A 21,254-nucleotide genomic window follows, 5' to 3' on the forward strand; every position below is an offset into this window, starting at 1 on the left:
GCAGCTCACGTTACTATTTTATACTACTTCTGCCATTTATGAAAATTTAAAAAGTCATACATTATAAAATTTAATATGAATATTTTAAACAGTATTATTAAGCTTTTCTTACTTTCTTCATACGACACTAACAAAAGTGGGCTTTCATGGAAAGAAAGGATAACTCAGGAGTTAGCGTCAAAATGGCAGCCAGAATATCAGACGAAGAAGCCACTCGTCGTCGTATTCAGCATCGACTGGCTGATCGTTATCTTAATGTATTAGAAAATGGTAATCACGCTTTAGTTTGTTCTGTATTTTTTCTATTTCCAATATTTTGTAGTGTTTCTATGACATACAACTCATATGGAGCTAATGACAAATGCAATTTACTATCAGGGGCCCGTCATTATCATTATCGGTTGATAGTGTAGTGCAAGTTGGAACTATTTAATTCATCCCTTTAAAGGAAGCGTGTACAGCAACTTTCTTTAAAGCTTACTAAAATATTTTAAATCATCGTCAGGCAAATATCTTAAAATTTGTAAACTGAATATTTATAGGTATTAAAATATGAAATAGGCACACTGCTCTCCATTTACTTTTATTTATTTCTTTCAGAGGAGGAAGAAGATCGAAAGCAGGACCATTCCAAAAATAATAATGACAACCAACAAATTCCCAAAAGACATGTTTCTGCATTTTCAGTTCAGAATGTTTTGTGGCTCATAGCATCAATAGCTGTATTTCATTTTACAGACTTTTACTTGGTACTTCTTTATGATTCCAGAATTGACAGGTGAGGTGTCTTTGTTAGTTGAAACCTCGTTTTTTCTTTTCTTTTTTTTCTTTTCTCTATTCATCTTAACAGAAAACATCACATGTAATGAACAAATTAGTCATGTGGATTGCTTGAAATACGTTGCAAGAGTCTGTCCCATGAAGTGTTGGTGTTAATGCTTAAGACAAGCATTATTAAAGGTACTAAAGTTTAAAATAATTTTAATCATTAACTAAAAATCCTATGAAACTTAAGTCATTTTTGTCAAAAGCAACCGTTAAACTAATCTGGAATCAAGCCTGTCTTTAAAAAAAAAAGTATGGAAATTTATGCATGTGAGCATGCTATGCATGTGTATTTTCACAACCACGCGCACACTCCTCTGTAAGCAAGGAACACAGAGATGTTTATTAATAATTTGAATGCACACAAAGTAATCTGTGTCATATTCCATAATGCATATTCATTCTTTTCAATGTCTGCAGTGGAAAATTCAAGATATAGTGAAATATTTTTGAAACAATGTTTTACAAAACACTTGTCAAATCTTTATTTATAGTTTGCAAAGTTACACAAGGCAAACACTTTCCCTTCTTTTTTGAAATTTTGTTCTGCTGAAAATGCTACCAGGCACCCACCCAATCACCTGCACTGGCTCTTTTAAAATGGTAATTCATGGATGCAGGGAATATTAGATACTATAAAAGTATTGTAAGGTTGATGGATGGTTGGCCTAGGGCAGGGGTGGGCAATTAATTTTCCCCAGGGGCCACATGAGAAATCGGGATGGTCGTAGAGGTCCGGACTAATATAGTTAACTCAGTTTTACCCAATACTGCATATATAGTATATATATTGGCGGGCGGGCCAGTCAGAGACAGGAGGCGGGCCGGATGCGGCCTGCGGGCTGGCCTTTGCCCAGTTCTGGCCTAGGGTCTGTTCTTTAGTATATGTAATTTAGCACATGTGTCTGTAAGTCTAAAACTTACAGGGTTTGGAGCTATGTATAAGTGCCTGTTTTACTTCTAGAAACTGAGTTGTTAACACCTGGTGTCATAGTTTTTGACTGGGCCTGAGATGAAGCAAGTGTATCTTCAAAACTCTGGGGCTGTTCCCATTTGAATCTGAAGAATCATGCTTTCATTCCTTTTGGTAGCTACCTTAGATAGCTTTGCCTCGGGTCCATTGTTATGCTATCAGCTAGTGGCACACATAGGTGGATTTCAGGAAATAGAATTGTCTAGAAGTGTGATCCTTGTATCGCTGGGGTACTGGTTCAGCATCATGATTGTTCCACTTGTGTCTTGTAATGTTTTCTGTCCTTAATTACAAATAACAGGTTACATGCATATGTATATAGAATGGGCTCCAAAGAGGAGCTTAAATGGAGGAAAATATACATATATGCATATATGGAGAGAGGGAAAGGTTCCCAGAACAATAATATCATAATTTGGGATTTTAAATACACTTATAACTTTTTCTCAGTCTACATTTGGACTTTGTGTAAAGAGAAGCTTGCATCCACTGACAACACGGTTTGGACTTTATCTCAGAACCTTAAGACTACAAAATGACAGTCAGATCATTGGGCCATGCACTGCATGAGTTTTTGATTTTCCATCCCTTAGCTCACATCCTGGTTGTTCTTTAGTACAGAATTTAGGAGCCTCATATATTTGTAAAGTGTATGTATGCCAGCAAACAAAAGATGGCCTTTAAGGGATTGCCTAATTCTTCCAAGAAATGTATTCTTATCATTCTACTATCGAGTGTTGATTCTTCTTTTCATTGCACTTTAAAACTGAATAAATATCTATACCTATTTGGATATACAGCACATATTTTTACATTCATGAACGTGCACTTATATAAACATACACATAGACATATATGAATATGTCATACAGATTCCGGCACACTGTACGCGTGCATGCACACACATATGCTAACAAGTGAAAATCCATTTACTCTTTCCTGGCAACAAAGATCAAGACATATCGAGGAAGCGCCTTAATGCAACTGGCTGAATCCCCTTTCTTAACCCCCATTTTTCTAACATCTCTTGGAAGAGAAAATTCCAAGTGACAACTTGTTGAACAGCCCACCCGTCTCAACGAACGATTATCTGAAGTTCGCGAACCACTGTGACCTTTCCAGTAGACACTACGCTCCCCGACCCTGACTCTTGTATGACCCTCACATGCACAGTTCGTTACTCGCAAGATTGCATTTGGATCGGGTGATCCAACCCCCGCCCCCCACAACAAACTCTCCTAAACACCTCCCTCTTTGCACTCATCTCCTGGACAGCAGCGGATTTGAGGGAGACTGCTTTATTGCGTTATCCTGGCCTTGCAAGACGTGGTGGTGGAGGTCGAAAGAAGAGGAGGGGGCGGGAGGAACTGCATCTCAGCTTCATTTTTTTTTTTTTAAGTTGACGGCCCTTTTAGGCAAGGCTATGTGCTGTTTCCGTCTTCACATGTGCGTCAACGGCCGTGGAAGAAGCGGGCTGGTGGTCGCTGCATTGTCGGAGGGTTGGAGCGATGCCAGCTTCTGGCGGGAGGGAGCATCGGCGGCCGCCTATCGACTCCCCGTATTCACATGTGCGTTCCGCCGCCTCGGAAACATTTTCATCATTTCCGCTCCTGCTTCGGCCGCGCAATTCTCCAAAGAGCTACTTAATGGAAAGAAATGATCCCTCGCAATTGCCACTCCAGTTTGCAAGTACTTTAAGAAACATTTTAACATTAGAAATGAGACAGGGATGAGCGATAATGGTAGCGAGTGAGAGCGATAATGGTGGTGGTGGTAGTAGTAGTGATTTGAGGTGGGGTTGGTTGTCAGTTGTCAGTAAAATTTATTTTGAAAAGATAGATCTACTAAGCAGGTGTCGAGAAAGCCTATAGGTACACGGTGAGTGAGCTCTGGTCTCACTGTGACCATGTTGTCGAAAGTACCTCACCTTCCCACCCTACCTCTATATACAAAATAAAAACCTACGTGGCCTGCGTTTGACTGCAGGGTGGGCGGCAGAAACAGCCCGTATCTTCCACCAAGACATCCACTGTCCATGGAACATATTTACCCCAGGCAGCCAGCGATTTCCATTTGCTTTAATTATTCTGGGCTAGTGTGGCCACTTGCAGATGTGCACCTTGCCAGCGGGAGAGTTGCTGGCAGCATTAGGTGCGCTCGATAAATATGTTGACCATGGCCTTGAAGGCACGAGTCGTCGTCGACCATGATGAGTGGCGACAGAAATGCGGCCGTGACAGAGGGTACTGCAGACCAAACAAAATCATTATTTATATATGTATACTTTTGCGTTCTCATTAAGTAATGTGATGGGTTTTTTTTCTCTCTCTCTAAATGTATGTGTGCGTGTCCTCTTTGAAAAAATATAGTGGACTCCGAACTGATAACAGTTTTAAATGCGACTACATAAAATATGAGCTTGTTGTTTCTGGTGCCAGACAGGCTGTCTACAAGGCCAGTAACTTGCCTAAACTTTGAGACGAGCGTGGCTTAATGTTCGCTCGGAATTGTCGATGCCTAATAGTCGGTATCACAAAGTGCGCGGTGGGTAGAGCTGTAAACAAATCGTTGCTACACACGCACCCCCTCGCACTCACCCGCCTTCCTGCCTGCCTCCCTCACTATCCATCCAGTCCCCCATCCGGGTTTTTTTTTTATGTCGTTGACCACAACATGCTGACCCGCACGCCCACCTCACGCGCACGTCTTCGCAGCTTCCGTAGTTAAAGAGTTTTAATGGATGATAACGGCCGTGGCCCCACCCGACAAGGTTCATGGCGGTGCGTAGCCCTGAAGACTGGTGCTCGTGCATCACAGCCTTGCCCACGTGATCATGTTCCGCTTCAAGAACATACAGGTCTGCGGCTCTTTGATGCTGCTGTGAACGTCCTGTCTCAGGGGTCGACTGCACTGACCCTCCCCGCTCACCCAAAGTGTGGAAAGGTGAAGAGGGCGCCACCCCGGGTGAGGCGCTTCATCGTTCAGTAGCATCGAACAACGATGCCAGCCCCGCTCACAAGACTTCGGCCCAGTGAAGTAAACATCAGGGGATTGGGTTTGGGTCGTTAAAGATACATTTTCCAAATCGGCGCTAATAATCCCTTATCCATCTCCCTCCCGCCAACCCCATAAACACATTTTATTTCAACCGGGCTTCTTTTTCACCAGAGCTTATCAATGTAGAGCATAAAAAGAGTTGCAGTTCCTGGTGCCACACCACGAATATGTCAGTTTGAAAGCAGGAAGCGTAGGTTCCTTTGGCGCATCCATGTTCCGTTATGACATCATCGGTTCGATCCCTATCTGCGCACAGGTGTCTGACATCAGCCTAGTGTTTGGCGGTGTCCAAAATGCTTCCTTCGGTATTGGCATTCGTCCGCAGACCTCAAGTTTTGCGCTTGCTGTCCAGGGCCCAATGATTCCGACATTAGCAGGGCACGGCGAGCTTTGTGTGTCGAGCAAGTCTCTTTGGACCTGGTGGCAACGCTGATTGCTTTCTTGTTGGGCCTGCCGTGCAGAGATTCACATTTGCATTTTACGCGACGTCTTAAGAGGCATTAGCATTAGGTTTCATCTTATTTGCGTCTCAAGATCGTTTCAGCTTGTCACAAGGGACGCAACTTGCCCCCGCATGCAAGAAGGATGTCGACGGGGATAACTTGTATTGTAGGTGCCTTCTGTTTTCTCCTCAAGATAACACTCTGATTTTATACCAGTCTGCGAACTTGATAGGATTGAATTTTCTAAGATATTTGATAAAATAAATGAAGGTCAAAAGGTAAAAGAGTTCCTATAGTGGCAGTAGTAGTTCTTGATCCTAGTCACCCCCAGTGGAGCATACGGCCGCAACCACACCCCGCCATCGGATCTGGTTCTGGTTGTCCCTCTCCAGTTGGGACCATGTCATGCCAGTTCCCTCCACCTCTCTGTGGGCTGATCTCCTCCATGTCTGGGCAGTGGTTGTAGTGGACTGTTAAAAAGACACACCTTGTGTAGGGAAGGGCATTTGGAAGGCGGAGCTGTCCTTCCGTCGCCTAGTTATAAAAGAAGTCCTCATGGTCCAACCTACGACCTACAGTTCTGAAGTCGAATGCACCAGCCATGAAGTAGGGGTAAGATTACCTTAGGGTTTGCTATGGACGCGTTTCGGAGGCCTGTAATTGAAAACAAGCGCACACCTCACGGCTGCCTGATAATTTATAGGTTCTAGTCGTGCGCACTGTCCATAGCAATGACAACAGAAGACTAGCTAGACCTGTAGGTATTGAGAGGAGATAAACCCAGGGTTGTGGATGTACTTCGTCTGCGTAACTACGGCCCCAGCCGGCAGCACCTTCCCTAATACAGTCTCACTCCACAACGTGTCTGCGCACGTCCTGCGTGAAGACGAGTCTGACATCACAGATTGAAGTCAGGGACATTGTTGGTTTGAACTTTTCAAGAACAATTAGTGTTTGCTGGAAGAAGCTACTGGGTTATATTTTTCTCTCACTTCTTGGCAGTTGTTCTCGGCAGTTTTTTCGGACAGACAAATCTACTCTGACTTTCTGTAATGATCAGGCATAGTTGTTTTTTTTTGGGGGGAGGGGGAGGTGGTGGTCTCATCTCCTTCTAAGCAGATTATCCTAGCTATTGTATTATTATTTTCCTCGATTTCCTGATATTACTTTCTCTTTGACAACGACGTCTCATCATAGTTTTGACAGCATTCCATTGCTGTCTGTAATCGGCCGCAGGAATTCCGACCTGCACTTTATTATTACAGCAATTTTCTTGTGTCACAACTGCTAGACAGCTTGAGTTCAAATAATCCGGCTTGTCATCAGCCAGGCACGCTCATCTGCAGTGACAGACAGCTTCGAGTTTAAGAGGATATGCGCAGCATTTTGAATAATAGATGGGCTCCTCTGTCTCAGAAAAATGTATTATCAAAGTGTGAAAACAACTTTTAACTTTATTATCAGAGGGTGAAAACAACTTTTAACTATAAAGAGGCGTGTGTACTCGCATGCTTAATTCTGAATTGGACTTATTTATTATATTATACACATATTTGTAAGCCTGAAGAAGATAACCTCGCTTTAAAATGAATCTCGTTTATTTGTAACAAACATTTAATCTTCAGACATGTTTTATCCGGTTTGCATTTTGCGTTTATGTACATATATACATAACGTCCTCGTTTATGGAATTATGACTTTACATTCAGTTTTATATATATATATGACTGGGTTTTAAAAAAAACGCAAATCTCATATTTTGAGGGCTCCATGCTTAGCAGTAGACATTAGTAATGACTTTAAAAAACAGAAAAGCATGCACCATGGATTGTTTTTTGTGTTTTCAACTTCCCATGGGGATCCAGTGAGTGATTGTGTCCTTTTTTCCCCGGGTTTGAAAAAGAACGTGGCCTGTGCCCGCTGGATAAGTGCGTCATTATTCTTTTGTTCTTGGCTTCTTCCCACCTCGTTATGTGTATGTCGATGTAGTGTGGTGTACGTGATGGAGTGGGCGAGGTGCTGGTGTAGAAACACTGGCAGAAAGCTTCAATTCTTGCAGTGTTCCGCCCTTGTACGGACGGAAGCGTGGTGGTCATTTCTATTCCATCCCATGGCGTCGTCACGATGAAACTGAGAACACACGTTGGAATGGCAGCTGTACCTGTCATTGATTTTAATCAGCGAGGTTATTGAACCTTCGCCACGCAGCTGCATACCCGCGCCTATGTCCTCCGACTTGCGGTCCTCGCATCCCGACTGTGTGAGGCGCACAGTGAGAACGCTGACCACGTGTTGGCGTGACATCCACACCGCACAGCAAGTGCAACATGCAAGCATGGCACGCGATACAATAAAAAAACACCCACCTGATTGCTTTTGCTCTTTTTTTTTAAGACTTAGTCCGAAGAGATTTGTAGACTGAAGAGGAAAGGTTGCACTTAAGAGTGAGGGAGAGTGGGGTTGTTTTTTGAGGGGGTGGGCTGGACGGGAGGATTTTTTGTTGTTGTCTTTTGCTGGTTTGTGTTCAGGTTTGCATGTTTGCATGCAAGGGGGTGGGCAAACTGAGAAGCACGTGAAAATGAAGAGATTAGCAAGTGCCATGTAAAAGACTTCATGCGATTGTGTCGCCAGCACTTCTGTCTCCATCTCGCGGTCGCTCAGGCGCGTTACTAATTTGTATCGATCACTTTCAATCGTGTGCACTTTCATTGCGCTTTACTCGCCTCCCTTGTCAGATAAAGTTTCTGTAAACTTTTAGATTTACGAGATAAATGAAAGGTTTAATGCATTATGTGAAAATAATAGATCGTGGCGTTCTAGCGCGGTTGCGGGGTGGGCGGGTTTAGGGAATGGAAGCCATAGTTCTATCTAGCGATCTCTGAAACTCGGCCGGATTCGCATGAAAGTAAACAAATCCCTGAGAAGGAAGACAGGTATAATCAGCGTCATTGCACTCACTCTCTTTCCCTCTTACCATTCTCTTTCACTCTTCTCTGTCTCTCTCTCACACACACATATGCACAGAAAGATAAACGCACACGTACGCACGACACACATCGAGAAGGAGTGTGTGTGTGTGTTTGCGCGCTATATATAAATTGCTGTATAAGCCAAGGGTGGCAGAGACGTGCACCATGGACAAAAATAATAGTCAAAGTGCGTCGACCCCGATCTTTCTTGATCACTATCTGTTGTAAACGATGTTAAAAAGTCCTCTTGAATAAAATGTTAGCGCACGAACAGCTTGAACATTTTCTCTTTTCTTTTTTCTAGGATGTGGTTCAACGTTGGGGCAGGCCTAATTACGGTTACACTTGCCATAGCTGCCTTCCTGATCGTGTGGCTGTCCATGGTGAAGAAGGTCAGCTCCGATGACTGGGAAAGTACATATCCAGCGGCCATTCCTATTGCCACTGCCAGCTTTATCGCAGGATCCTGTTGGTTGGTAGTATATATATAGTTGTGTCTGCCTGGCGCACTTTGTGTGTGTATGTGTGCGAAGGTGTGATGCCACATGGCTGCGCGGGCAACATATGTCTGATGATAATAGAAGCGACAGCGGGGATAGTCAGGCTTAATAAGATTTGGAATAGCAGAAGCATCGGCTTCTGTACTAGAGTTAGGCTCTACAAGTCTCTCGTGGTGCCAGTCATGCTACACAGTTTTGAGACGGGGGACTTTGCTAATAGAACAACAGTAAAGGATTCAGGCGTTCGAGATGAAGTGCTTTAGGAGATTTCGAGTTCGAGATGAAGTGATTTAGGAGACTCCTCTGAATCTCCTATCCGGGAAACAAAGACGAACAACATAGTCATCTGACTTAAGGGTCCTAAGGAGTCTATGGTTGCTACTGTCAAGCTGCAGGAACTGAAGTGGCTCGGTCATGTCACCCAGGTTACTTGAAGGTGGTCGACGCCGTGGCAGACAGAAGAAAGGCTTGGCGGCCAGCGTGAAGAAGTGGGTCGGCTGTCCACCGGAGGACCTTCTCAGGCGGGCCCAAGACCGTCTCGCTTGGCGTGAATCCACGAATGCGAAACTTCATCAGCTGTCCTCTAAGACTGGTACTTGCTACACCAGACATGACGTGAATGATTGTAAATATCGTATGCACATGTGATCCATGTATAATATCATCTTCGAAAAGGGTTTTTGGCAGTCTGTAAAACCCTAGAGACAATCATGCAGCTTGATCTGAGCAGAATCGGCAGTTTGTTACGGAACACTATTCCCCCTCACTTTAGCTCACACTCTCTTTTCCCACCCCTTCTCTTTCTCTCTCTCTTCCCACCCCTTCTCTTTCTTTCTCTCTCTGATCACCTACTGCTCGTCGTGTTGAGTGTACAGCGATGTTGAGTTTCACGAGTTTTCACGTCCTAGGCCCCTGACCCGCCGTTGTTTAGTTTGCAAGTGGTAGTTTTTTCTGGTTGCGAGACTGACCCCTGGGCTGCGAAGCGCTTGCATGGAGCGTCACGTTCATGTGACAAAGACGAACGGGTGGAAAAGGTCAGAATCCTGGAACAACAAAACTCCTAGTCCCTCTTTCCCCCTCCACCCAGACATGTCTTGCGTGAATCTCGAAACGATTTTATGTCGTCTGTGTGTAAAGTTCGTTTATTTCGTCATTGTCGTTAATGCAGATTTTTTTAATGGAATCTCGTACGTTTTTGCACTTTCGCCTCTCTGAGCCTTCTGCTTAGTGGGAAGACTTGTAAAATGTTTACATTGTATTGGATGTAGGATTTTAAATGTAGTTCAAAAACTTACTTCTTTCGTCGTTTTCATCATTTAATAGGGGAGGGGGCCTTCGTGGCCTTGTTGCTATTACATTCCACTATGGACCAGAAGGTCGCTGGTTCGAGGCTTATTTCTGACCTGGGGCTAGAAATCTCACCCTGCCTACCCGGCTGTCCAGCAGAAGTCAATACCTGATTTTCCTAACCCCAGTTGTCCAGAAATGTCCAGTGAAGACGGTGAAAGGAAAAGGATAGGATCCGCTTTCCTCGTGACACGGCCTAGACACGATAAACCACTTAGGTTCATTGCCTCTGCGGCTACCATGCCGCTGTACTTACCTTTATCATCGTTACTAAAACATTTTGAAATAAAGTTTTGCTCGTGTTTTTTCCCCCTGTAATTTAGCCAGCCCTAACATAGCCCAGTCACATGAGAGAGAGAGAAGGGGAAGGAGAAAAGAAGGAGGGGTGACCACTGCACTGTCAGCAAACTGTCAGCGGTATTTCAACGGTCACGTCCGAAAGAGTTGGGATCAAACAAGGGCCGCCAAAGATTTTTTCCACGTTGTTGCCATGTTTGCCCTGCACAGATCGAGGCAGTACGCCATCGATGCGTCGCCCATGTTGAGTGCCTGTGGCAAGCATCTTGCAGATGACCAGCCATTGGTATTTGTAGACGTGCCCCGCGGCCACTGCTTCCCGTTGCCGTGGCAACGAAATGCAACCGACATAATTGGAAAGAGGCAGTCTCGTTTATTCCTTCTCTGAGGTTCCGTCTATCGCGGGTCCTAGCAGTCATACGCAAATCGCACTTATGCACGAGGATGGGCGCGCGCACACAACCATGGCCGCACGTGCAGTTACGACTTAACACACGCACATGGGGAATAATGACCGGGGGGAGAGAGATGGAGGACGGTGTGGGTGGGAGGAGGGCATCAGCACACAATTATTTGTAAGTTCAGAGGGTGGTGGTAGTTAATAATATGTGTGCCACCGTGAAAACGTGCACCTGGCCAAGCTTGATACATCAAAGATCTTGAAGTCAGAAGGCCGCTGAGCTTAGTACTGGGAATCCATTGTCCGTCACGCTACGTGGCACAACGTGACCGTGAATGTCGTTCTACTCTGTTTCTACTGAGTGCGTGCGTGTTTCCTCCCATACTGGTGACTTATCAATGTTTACAGCTTCTCTCTCGTGAGTGTGTTCATGGAGGGCTGGCGCGTGCGTGTGTGTGTACTGAAAATGACATTTTTTTTTTTTGTTAAGGAGAGGTAAAGTAAACAAGTCGTGCTTTTTCCATTTAGCCCTAGTCCTTTAAAGGGGGAAGACTAAGCTAAGTAATTAACTAAGTACTAAAAGAATAAGTAGTAAAAAAACATAACTTATAAAGGAGTGGAAGGTGAATATGCACAAAAGTAGTTGTTAAAACAGATATTTACAAGGGTCCTGGAGTTGGGAAGTATCTCTAATGTTTTATGTTTAGAAATTTTTATTGGATGAAACCTCATCGGAGAAATCATCTCGAATATTGCTTTTGCATCAGAAGCTGTAATCAAGTAACATTTTAAGCTTTTAAAATAAATTTGTGTAAAAGCCTGAAAGCGTCTCCATGTGACTATTTTCAAGTAATAAATTCTAGGAAATTCGTTGATAGATGAAGTAAGAGATGGGGGTGCTTTATTTTTAGGGAGACCTACGGACAAATGAAAAATTCGCGATAAGGCTAGCATCCTTCCATAGACATGTATTTTAAGTTTAAGTATTAAGGGGATATAAGTTCGTGATCCTTCTAAGCGCCATAGTCAAGTTGCTATACTGTAGTAGTGTGCACTTTGTTCATTACCGGTGTAGTGACGGATACCATAATCATTGTGGAGACATTACTAATTTAGAGCTAGTCTTGTCTATTTTTTTTTCTTTTTTCTTTTTTTTTTTTTCGAGATATTACAGAAAAGCATCCAGAGAAAGAACAAGGGAACTATTTGGAAAAGAATTTTCAGCTCGTAGCTACGTCAGGGTTTGATCCTGAATAATTATGACTACAGGATGTTACTGCGGGTTATTTCTGATGTCTCTACAAGGTTTTGCATGCTACGTCACTGTCCCTGATGCAAAAATTTATTTTAACAAGATTGAGGATGGGGTTTATGTTCATCTTTAAAACTAGACATGTTCCAGACTTACTGTATTTTAAAGGGATACTCAAGGCTTGTGATAAGGCTGTGGCGACGGTCAAACGTTTCAAAACTATATTTAGTTACAGAGCATTTAATTACAGAGCACGAGAGCAATACAGGAGAAATAAAGGATTCGTTTCTCACTTAATTACCACTTATTAGCAGTATTTCGGTTGCCGATGTTTATAAAAATTGAAAAAATCCAGTGAAATCGACCTTTGTGTCCTTCCGCCGAGTAATCACGATAGCTTCCCGAGATGATCAAGCAGACGAGTCTTGTGATGTCAGAGTCTTATTGTGACGTCAATCTCTGACAGGAAGTGTCTGAGGTCATTGCGAAGATTTGACGTCATTTTATTGTATGACGCACTCTGTGTGTCAGGCTTGTAAGGCTCTGTCTGTCGGAAACTGATGAAAAGACAATTTTGAATCTTTTCCATCTTTTCGTGGCAATCGGGTGCAGCACATTCTCGAGGCATGGTTGTCACTATGGAAACCACACGTCATAAGGTCACGTGACGGAGAACGAGACTTCGTGGAAGCAAAAAAAGAGTCCTGTGTAATTTCTTTTATTAAACACAACATTCTACTAAACACCTTCAACGTTTTCCACATGAACACACATATAAATAGACGAGATTCACATTTATCCTACTCTTTACGCCATTCTAAACACTTTTATTTTGCCTTTAGAGTCCCTTTAAATTGTTCATATTCTGCAGAAATAAATTTAGAGCGAAGGTGAAAAAGGCAATACCATCACTGCACGGTGACCTGTGTAAAGTACCACCACCTATAAATAAGAAATGCGTGCAGGAATTAGTGAGACATGGACAAATGACTGTCTTAGAAACGGTTTCTATGAGAATGACGTAGCGGGGAAAGTTCAGGTAAAGAAAATATTTTGCCTTTCTCAGAGGTTTCTTTATTCTTGACAAAGCACTTGCTTTATCTTCCGGCCGGAGGTAATAGTAGTAGGACAGAGAGCGAGCCACTCAAGAACAGTTTTTGTAGAGGACACAAACGTGTTTCATGTTCATTCAAAAAAATATTGGGTAGCCTGTGTTTATTATCACCTGTAAATTATTAATGCAACCTTTGATTATTTGTCTGTATGTCGGCATGCCCACAATCTTGTTTATCTCGTTAGAAATGCTTAAAACATATTTGCATTTACTTCTGGAATGCACCTACGCGCAAGCGATAATATTGAGTGAACGTGAAAGCTAAATATACCTGTGGGGCTGGAGATGAGCGGAGGAAAAAGCACGTGCACAGCTTGTCTCAAGAGTTCCTCTTTCAACGCATCTGCACCCAACGCCCGCCTTACCTCAGGCAGCGCTCTCCGAACAGGAAACGCTCGCCGAGAGCGTCACGGACAGTCAGCTGGATTTGTTCCCCAGTCGCAACAGGAAGACGTGGACAAAAGCGCCTCCTTGCCTGATCCTGTTCGCCGCACGCTAATGAGCGTGGACGCCTCCATAGCGGCTTTCTTTGTGAGGAACTTGCTGATCAGGGTCCTGAAGTCGGTAAGTTATCGCGTCCAGCGCTTCAAACGCTGGGAGGACCAAGGCGCCAAAGTAAGCGGTGGGGGCATAAAGGAAGAGGAGAGGTTCAAATCCCCCTTCCGCTAACCACGGGTTCGATTTCAGTGCGAGTGAATCCATTGATTTCATGCAAAGGCAAAGCACCTCATTTTTTTCGTCTTTTGCCAAAAGAAAAAAAATTAGGTGAGTGGGTGGATGTCCTTCAGTTCACGCACGCGTCTCCTTTTGATAAGTTCGTCAACTTTATTCCATTTTCGAAATGTCTGATTTCAAAGAAAAATCTTTTAAGAATATCAACGACGAAGTAAGGTGGTGGAATAAAAGTGTGTGTGGTGCAATCATTTTCGCCGTCCAGCACGGGAGGTAGCCTTGGCTTGGATCCAGTTTGGGCTGTGACAGCAATGATAGGTATTAAATGTGTTGCATTGTCCCAGCCAGAAACCCATTTCCTCTCCTGTCAACACGCCCATGCCACAGAAATTAAACAGTTTCTAAACTTTTTTGCGCCATCACTTAGCGTTTCCCGCAACACCCGTTGAAATGGGACTGCCCATCTCTACCGTCTCTTAGCCCTCCCGCTTGCCGACCTGGATTACTTTAACATCAAAGAAGCCGCAAGCCTTGATTAGAACTACGGGACTCGGGTGACGGGAACGATTTTTTTAAAATTTAGACAAATAGTTGAGTTTGAATTGATGTGGAGCAAATCATTGCGATATAGTTACTTGATGCCTATCTGCACTCGTCTCCCGTAAAGCAACCCTGCGACAAACGCTATTTGCGAGAACTAGTCTTCTTGTTTAGGCGTGATTTTATACCTTTTTGAAAGCAATTTTGTGTAAAACCACTGGCCACGGGAGCGGTGTCCAGTCTTGTTGCCTGCAGCCAATTATAACTTTATATAGCTTCTGAGTCCAAGTGGCTATTAACTTTATAATTAGCATCAGTTTGAATAGAGACTTTCCCATCCCCTTTCTACCGTTCCTGTCTCCACCTGTCTGTGGTTGGTTGGCTGATTAGTTAAATGGTCGATTGCTTGGTTTTGGGATTTCTCGACTGGCTGGCTATTTGGCTGGTCAAGGAGAATGAGTACTTCCTAGTGTCAGAACTGGTGCCAGCGGTTGACAGTATGCATGGGTCAGCGGGGGACAGGACAGCGACGGGGTGCCCCGAGGGCAAGGCTGAAGACGTTAGGGAAAGCACCGAAGGACTTTCGGCAGTCAAGGATTGCGGGTGCTGGAAATGATGTTCACGTTTTTAATCTTGGGTGAGATCTTGCAGCTCTTTAATTTCTCCCCAAATGGGATTACGGCTGTTCATCTCTAATATGGGAATATTCGATGATAAACTCCACCAGTCCCCACGCAGAGCACAATCAAATTGAGTGCAAGAAGCGAAGGGAGGGTCATTTCGTCTCAAGGACTAGATCCTTTGGGAATCCTTTCTGAGCTTCCGCCAGAGAACTATGCTGACCTATAGGATGAAAAGCGGCCATTGTATCAGAAGCGCAACTTCACATACCTCTCCCTCGCTCGTTTTTTGTAATACATCTTTCCCCGCTCCAATTCACCCCCTCTCCCACTTTTCCGTGTTAACTTTCCATCTCTTTCTCTCTGTCTCTCCAAGCCACTGTCTCACGTTTGTTCCTGTTCACCACTCTCTTTCTCTCTTTCCTCTCTCTCTCTCTCCAACAGAAAACGATAGATATATCTGCAGAGACATGTCTTCTCTAGGGAAGCCGTAATAATTGGAAAGTTTTGCGCCTCTTGCCAAACACAACCAATCTACAGTAGTAAGCCCGGGGGAGAACATCTTCCAGCATACCACACGAGTATAATTGCAGACGGACAGAGGTACTCGAATACGTAATGGAAAAAAAAATCTCAGAGGCCTCGGAACATTCTAGTCTGAGGGACCTCAGCCAAGATCTCATCTTCTCCATCTCCTCGCCAGAAATGGGTGCTCCTGCTGTGACTTGCATGAGCGTTCGTGTCCTAGTTTCCCCATCTACATCTAGGGGTCTGTTTTACAATCGAAAATTGTGAGTTCATTTACATTTGGCAAGGGGACACCATCATTCGTTCAGCCTAAGCCTGCCCTAACCTAGTGACACTTGTAAGACTGGACTTACACAGGTCGATGTCATGATCTCAGTTTTCTGCCCAGATAATCATGCCGAACTTAAGCTGCACATGAGTGGGTAGAGGATAAGTTAAACTTTCTGGTGGCTTTTTACAGGGTATCGGATACAGATACATGGTGTCCTTTGTCCTCCAGTTTGAAGAGATGGTGTTGGAGAGGGGAAGCATTGATTAAAGTAGCATTCGAGTTTCGGAATTTCAAATACTCAGCGCATGCTTAGTGTAAGTGTGGAAAGGGTGATTTGGGAAGAAAGCTGAGCTCGCGGAACTGGCGTTAAGCAGGAGGCAGCTTTGGAGCGCAGAGAGGGAGGACAGCCCGGTTGCGGATGTTGGAGAGTGGGGAATAGCAAGAAATGCAGATCATAACAGGTTGAGAGGACGTAGAGACCTAAAAGGTGTGGGATGGTGTCATCTCACAGCCATGGCAATCTGATGAGAAAGTCGTTTCTCGGCCGAAGTTCAAGCGCCTGCTAGCTAGTGCAAACTCTCAAAAACACTTTAAGCTGAAGTTGAATACAGTCAGAGATTTCTTGTCCACCTCAACTGTCCTCTTCCCTCCTGCCAGTTGTGTTTGTCATAAGATATTTTGTGAGGGAGTCACAAAAGGCCCAAAGGCCTAGGAAAGGAAGGACCAATCTCAGGTTTTGCTGTCTGTTCATGGAGACATGGGTTGTCGCTAAGAAGGACTGAGAACTAAGGTCAGGAAAAGCTTGAGGGATGAGAGCCAGCAGGATCCCGTCAGACGAGAGATGTTGTCTGCTGGCTAACAGTTGTAGACTTGGTGTAAGCGATGGCTAGATATGCACTTAGCCCATACGAAATGCAGTGCCAGACACCGAGTAGTCTTGTCTTTTTAAAGGACCGTCTGCTCTTCACCCCCCAAGGGTGTACATTTTCTTTAGGGAGACAAAACGAAGTGGATGTGTGGGTGGAGCTGATACAAGAAATGAAGACTTTTATTGACTTTCTTACCAACTTTTGTGTGGGCGGGATTGTGTAGTCTATGTCTGTGTGTCTACAGATTCATCATACACAAATCCTGGGTTAGCATTTGTGTAGACATGATTGGCGTTCCCCTCTTCGCCGCAGTGTTAATTACCAACTCGACCTGATGAACTTGGCAGCCTTCTCACTGACTGTGTTCGGCCTTCTTTCCATCGTCTCCATGACTCACGGTCTTGAGCATAGGGTGGACACCAACTGTTATTCCCTTTTTAAAAGTTATGCCGGCTGTGTGCCTCACCTTCATTCCATCAATTTATTTCTTTCTGTGATTTCGTATTTAGCTGTGTGGGTGAGCTGGAAAAAATGACAGTCACACAGTCGAATAGTTAAAGAAGTTTGGAAGCACTTTGATTTAGTAGTCGTCTAGTCCTGGCACAAAATCGATGGGTGCCGTGTAAGGGCATGCAACTTTCTCAGACGGAACCGTGTGAATGATAAACGGTTCCCACCCTCCTTGGACACCAGGAACTCCTTCTTGCAACTGTGAAACGACACAGGCCTGTCTAGCCTGACCTCGTGACCCAGCACGAGACTCCGTCCTTCAGTGGACTTTGGAGAGAAGATATGTTGGGGGAGTCGTCGCCGAGGTGGAGATGTGTAAACGGAACTTTGCCAAGTGCCAAAATCTTTGCACTAAGACTCATTCGTGAGTCAGCACTTGCCTCAAGTGGGAAAGTGGTGGGCACCACCTCTCACCAGGTTCCCTCAAAACAGGAAGTGCTATGCTGTTTCTCTGAATCTTCGTGTTCACTTTTCCAACACTTAAACACTTGTAAGCGCGGGCTTTTTTTTTTTTTCAAAAGCTGAGTGATGTTGTGGGAGAGGCGAGGTGAGGACGGAGGAAGAGCCTCCCATTTAACTTAAACGTAAAAAAAGATAAATCATTTAATTGTTTGTTCTTTTACGGGTCTCGACATGACCATATATACTATATTATAGGATGTAACCAACATCTAGATAACGCACAGCATGCTCGGGCAGGGGCTTTGCCAACCACCCTAAAGTACAGCCTACCCTGGCACGTGCAGGTGACTGCATGGCCTGCCCATCATTACACATAAGAAAAGCTAAAGAAAAAACTAAAGAAAGTTGGCAACAGCTGGTGGTGATGTGATGTAATGTTCCTACGGCGACCGGTGATGATGATGTGTATCTCATCAAGTTTCTCAGTCACCTCTATTACATCATAGCGAGCATTGGCCAAAGTATAGACATTATAGAAAGGTAGATAGATGAGACAGGCAACGTGGTTGTGCCTGTGCACGCGCGAGAGGGGGCAGCAATTTCCATCCGACAACACCGGGAGCTCCATCACGGACGCCAGCAGCACTTACGTCGTTCCTGTCGTAGGTGTGCGCCAGACTGAAGGGCGGTGCAGCCAGGGGTGAAAGGAAGGCAGCTCTGGCCTGGGGATGGCGGCACTTGCAATATGTTTGCACGCGATGCATCTCATCAGCACCGAAGGCGTGCCAGGAGTGTTGGAACTACGCCAGCCACACACTCCTTGCCAAACGTCCGCTATTTATCAATGCTGTCGAGAAAAAATAACATTTGCGGCTGTATCTAGGCATACTTGTGGCATCATTCGCATCTGCATGCAGTCTATTCCAGTGTTGATGAGTATGCCGGGGAAAAATGATAATTCAAAAATTATCCTCGCCGTCATCAACCTCATTCTAACCACCAAAGTGTGTATATTCTCTGGTCGAAACCCGTAAGAGAACAATGAAATAAATTGTCTTCTTAACATTAAAGTTAGAGAATGAGAAGTCTTCTCCTATGCATCTTCTACCCCCACCCACAACCTCACTCACTAGCTTTTAAAAGTATGTTTACAAGACAAGTTTTTGAAGACTGGCTACGAAGATTTAGCGAAAAAACACTTTACTTCCGGTTATCAGAAAAGATGTTGAAAGGTGGTCCCCGCCCCTTTCCACCTGAGAATGGTGTCAGCCCCGAATAAGACTGGGTGCAAAGATTCTGGCAAGGTGTGAACGGAAGCGCGAAAGAGATAAGCCTCACGATGTAAACTGAAAATGTTGCACACTTATAGGTAAGAAACAGGTGCACAAGTCTGTAACTTGTGAAAGAGAGAGTGGTCGTTAGTTTGTAGTGTGCTTTTAGTTCATTTAGTTTCTGACTGCACTGAGAGAAGCAAGCTTCCCCTCCCAACTTGTTGACCTCGGAAGTTAGTTTTTGTGATGAAATATTCTTGTATTCTCGTTTGTAGTTTCTCTTACCGTCTGCCATAGGACGATATGTACAGGGCACGGGGGAATTTTCGTTTGGCCATCTTTAATCACTCCACAGAAGGAAAAAGGAAAGAAATCTTAGTTAAGTAGAAATAAGGTGGATGGATGGAAAAAGTAATCAGAAATGAGACTTTTTTTTTACTTTTGCCTTGTTTCTGGCAAGTTAAGAACTGTAATTTCTTCTATCGCTGGCAACAGTGGAGGAAAAAATTGTCATACGGCGTTGTCCACAGATCTTGTGAAAATGTTAAACTGAGTTGTAAAGTTTTAACTATCTTTCTTTAATGATGCAAATGGAACTCGAATTACAAAGAAAGTCTGGCAAGTCAAGGAAATAATACTTTGCTCTTGCCTTTAATTTTAAAATAAATATATCCTTATTTCTTTCAAAAATATGATTTGAACCCAGAGGTAGTGAACCACTTCGCGCCATACGGAACATGCGTAACACATATTGTAAAATTATACCAGCTCACACACACACACACATCTATTTATGAGAGATGAAAGAAACTTTACAGAAAAAGTATGCTTCATGGTGACGCACGACACCATCAGCCTTGCCTTCCAAACCTGATTTAAACCGATGCAAAAAAGGAAAAAAAATCTAAAATGTTCCTATCGCCTAGTTCATAAAAGGGAGTTCATTAATGGCACTCAAATCCACGTCCTACTCCCCTCGGTTCAATCTTCTCACCCTACTCCAGTCTGTTCAGCGAGATTGTACCCGATACCTCTGTTCAAGCACTTTAAGATGGCTGGTGGAACAGTTTATGTTGCTTATGCGGAATGCAGGATCACATACTTCTAGTTTATCACGTGCGTGCGTTTGTGTGTTTGTGTGCAGCGTCATCAAAAGTCTGTGGCCGGTGTGGGGCATTCTGACGCCACCTATCCTCGTCACGCTCTTTATGGGCGTTGTCGTCGTCATCGCCATGTTTGGATAAGTCTTCGAAAGCCGACCGCCTACACGTGTCTACTGACAGCCCGTTGAAACATCGAGCATCGTCGCCGTCATCGTCATCTCGTCTGTTGTCTTACCCTGTTCTTGTGTCAGTCCTCTAACCCTTTCTATTTATAAGTGTAAGCTTTGCTAAAGTGGATTATGCGCAGATGCGTGGCCAGCTTCATTGAGAAACCAGATAGCGCGGTATAAGCAGAAGTGGATTAAAACAAAAAATGAATTGTTTACCAGAATACTTCAGTATTTGCTGGAGTAGAAATGCAGAATGAAACTTTAAGAATTTACCTTCATCAGTCTGTTTCTTTTGCGATTATGTTTCTAATCTAGAGAATGGTCGTTTCTATAGTTTTGTTTTGTTTTTTTTTTTTTTCTGCCGAGTGTCACATCCAGCTGTTATGTCACACGAACATGGGTATCTGGCGGCGGGGTGGGGTGTGGGGTATTTCCATGCCGTGGGTAGGTAGGTTGACTCTATCCTGTCTCACAGTGTCGGCAAAAAACGCCAGAGTTGCGTGTCCCCCCAGCCCCTTGAAAGAGGATGGTTTCAGACTGGTCCTGCTGTAAATCAGAATTTTTATTCCCGCTTCAATATTTCCCAAGGGAGACAGAATTCCGATTTTCCCATCAAGGAAAATGCATCCAGCATTACTAGGGAAATTGAAATCCTTATCGGCACTGTTGGAAATACAACGGCAGCTAAACTCTGGGGTCGTTTAATATTGAAATTTCTAGTTTCTCTGATCCGCCTATGTATTGCTTAACGGAGTGTTACTATAACACAAATACCATAAATGTGTTGTGTATAATTGTAAATAAAACGACTTCCCTAAGGGGATGTAAATAAAGAAACCCAGCTTTCTAAATAATGTACGTATCCTCACTATGGGTGTCTTTAGATGAATATAACCCATGTCATTTTTGTTATTTCTGTATATTGTAAAATGTATTTTAATGTAAATCTATTGCAATTTAATTTGTTTAAAAAAGTGCTTAAGTAGAAATATTTTAGATCATTCTTGTCTTTCAGATACGATGTTTCATTTTTATCTACCTTGTAAAATATAAATTAAAAAGAGTTGTGAAAATGCAGGTACAAAAATGACAATTTTTGAAATCATTCCTGTTCATCGAGG

At 43.8% G+C, this 21,254-nt stretch overlaps 1 protein-coding gene across 1 annotated transcript; it reads left to right on the top strand.

Annotated features, from left to right (window-relative positions):
- Positions 1 to 158: 158 nt before the first annotated feature.
- LOC112564935 (transmembrane protein 128-like) lies at positions 159 to 21,101 on the top strand. The gene is made up of 4 exons (XM_025240091.1): positions 159 to 270; positions 601 to 778; positions 8,572 to 8,739; positions 20,005 to 21,101. Exons 1-4 carry the CDS (start codon positions 183 to 185, stop codon positions 20,102 to 20,104), a joined length of 534 nt encoding a protein of 177 aa, XP_025095876.1. The 5' UTR covers positions 159 to 182; the 3' UTR covers positions 20,105 to 21,101.
- Positions 21,102 to 21,254: the final 153 nt, after the last annotated feature.

The sequence above is a fragment of the Pomacea canaliculata genome, linkage group LG5 (assembly GCF_003073045.1).
Source record: "Pomacea canaliculata isolate SZHN2017 linkage group LG5, ASM307304v1, whole genome shotgun sequence".
Taxonomy (NCBI): Eukaryota; Metazoa; Mollusca; class Gastropoda; order Architaenioglossa; family Ampullariidae; genus Pomacea; species Pomacea canaliculata.

Bases quoted from the DNA above. Each gene is read 5' to 3' on its own strand.
- LOC112564935 (XM_025240091.1), top strand. From the start codon at position 183: ATGGCAGCCAGAATATCAGACGAAGAAGCCACTCGTCGTCGTATTCAG. The intron at 271-600 runs GTAATCACGCTT...TATTTCTTTCAG, and splicing joins TCTTAATGTATTAGAAAATG to AGGAGGAAGAAGATCGAAAG. The intron at 779-8,571 runs GTGAGGTGTCTT...TCTTTTTTCTAG, and splicing joins TATGATTCCAGAATTGACAG to GATGTGGTTCAACGTTGGGG.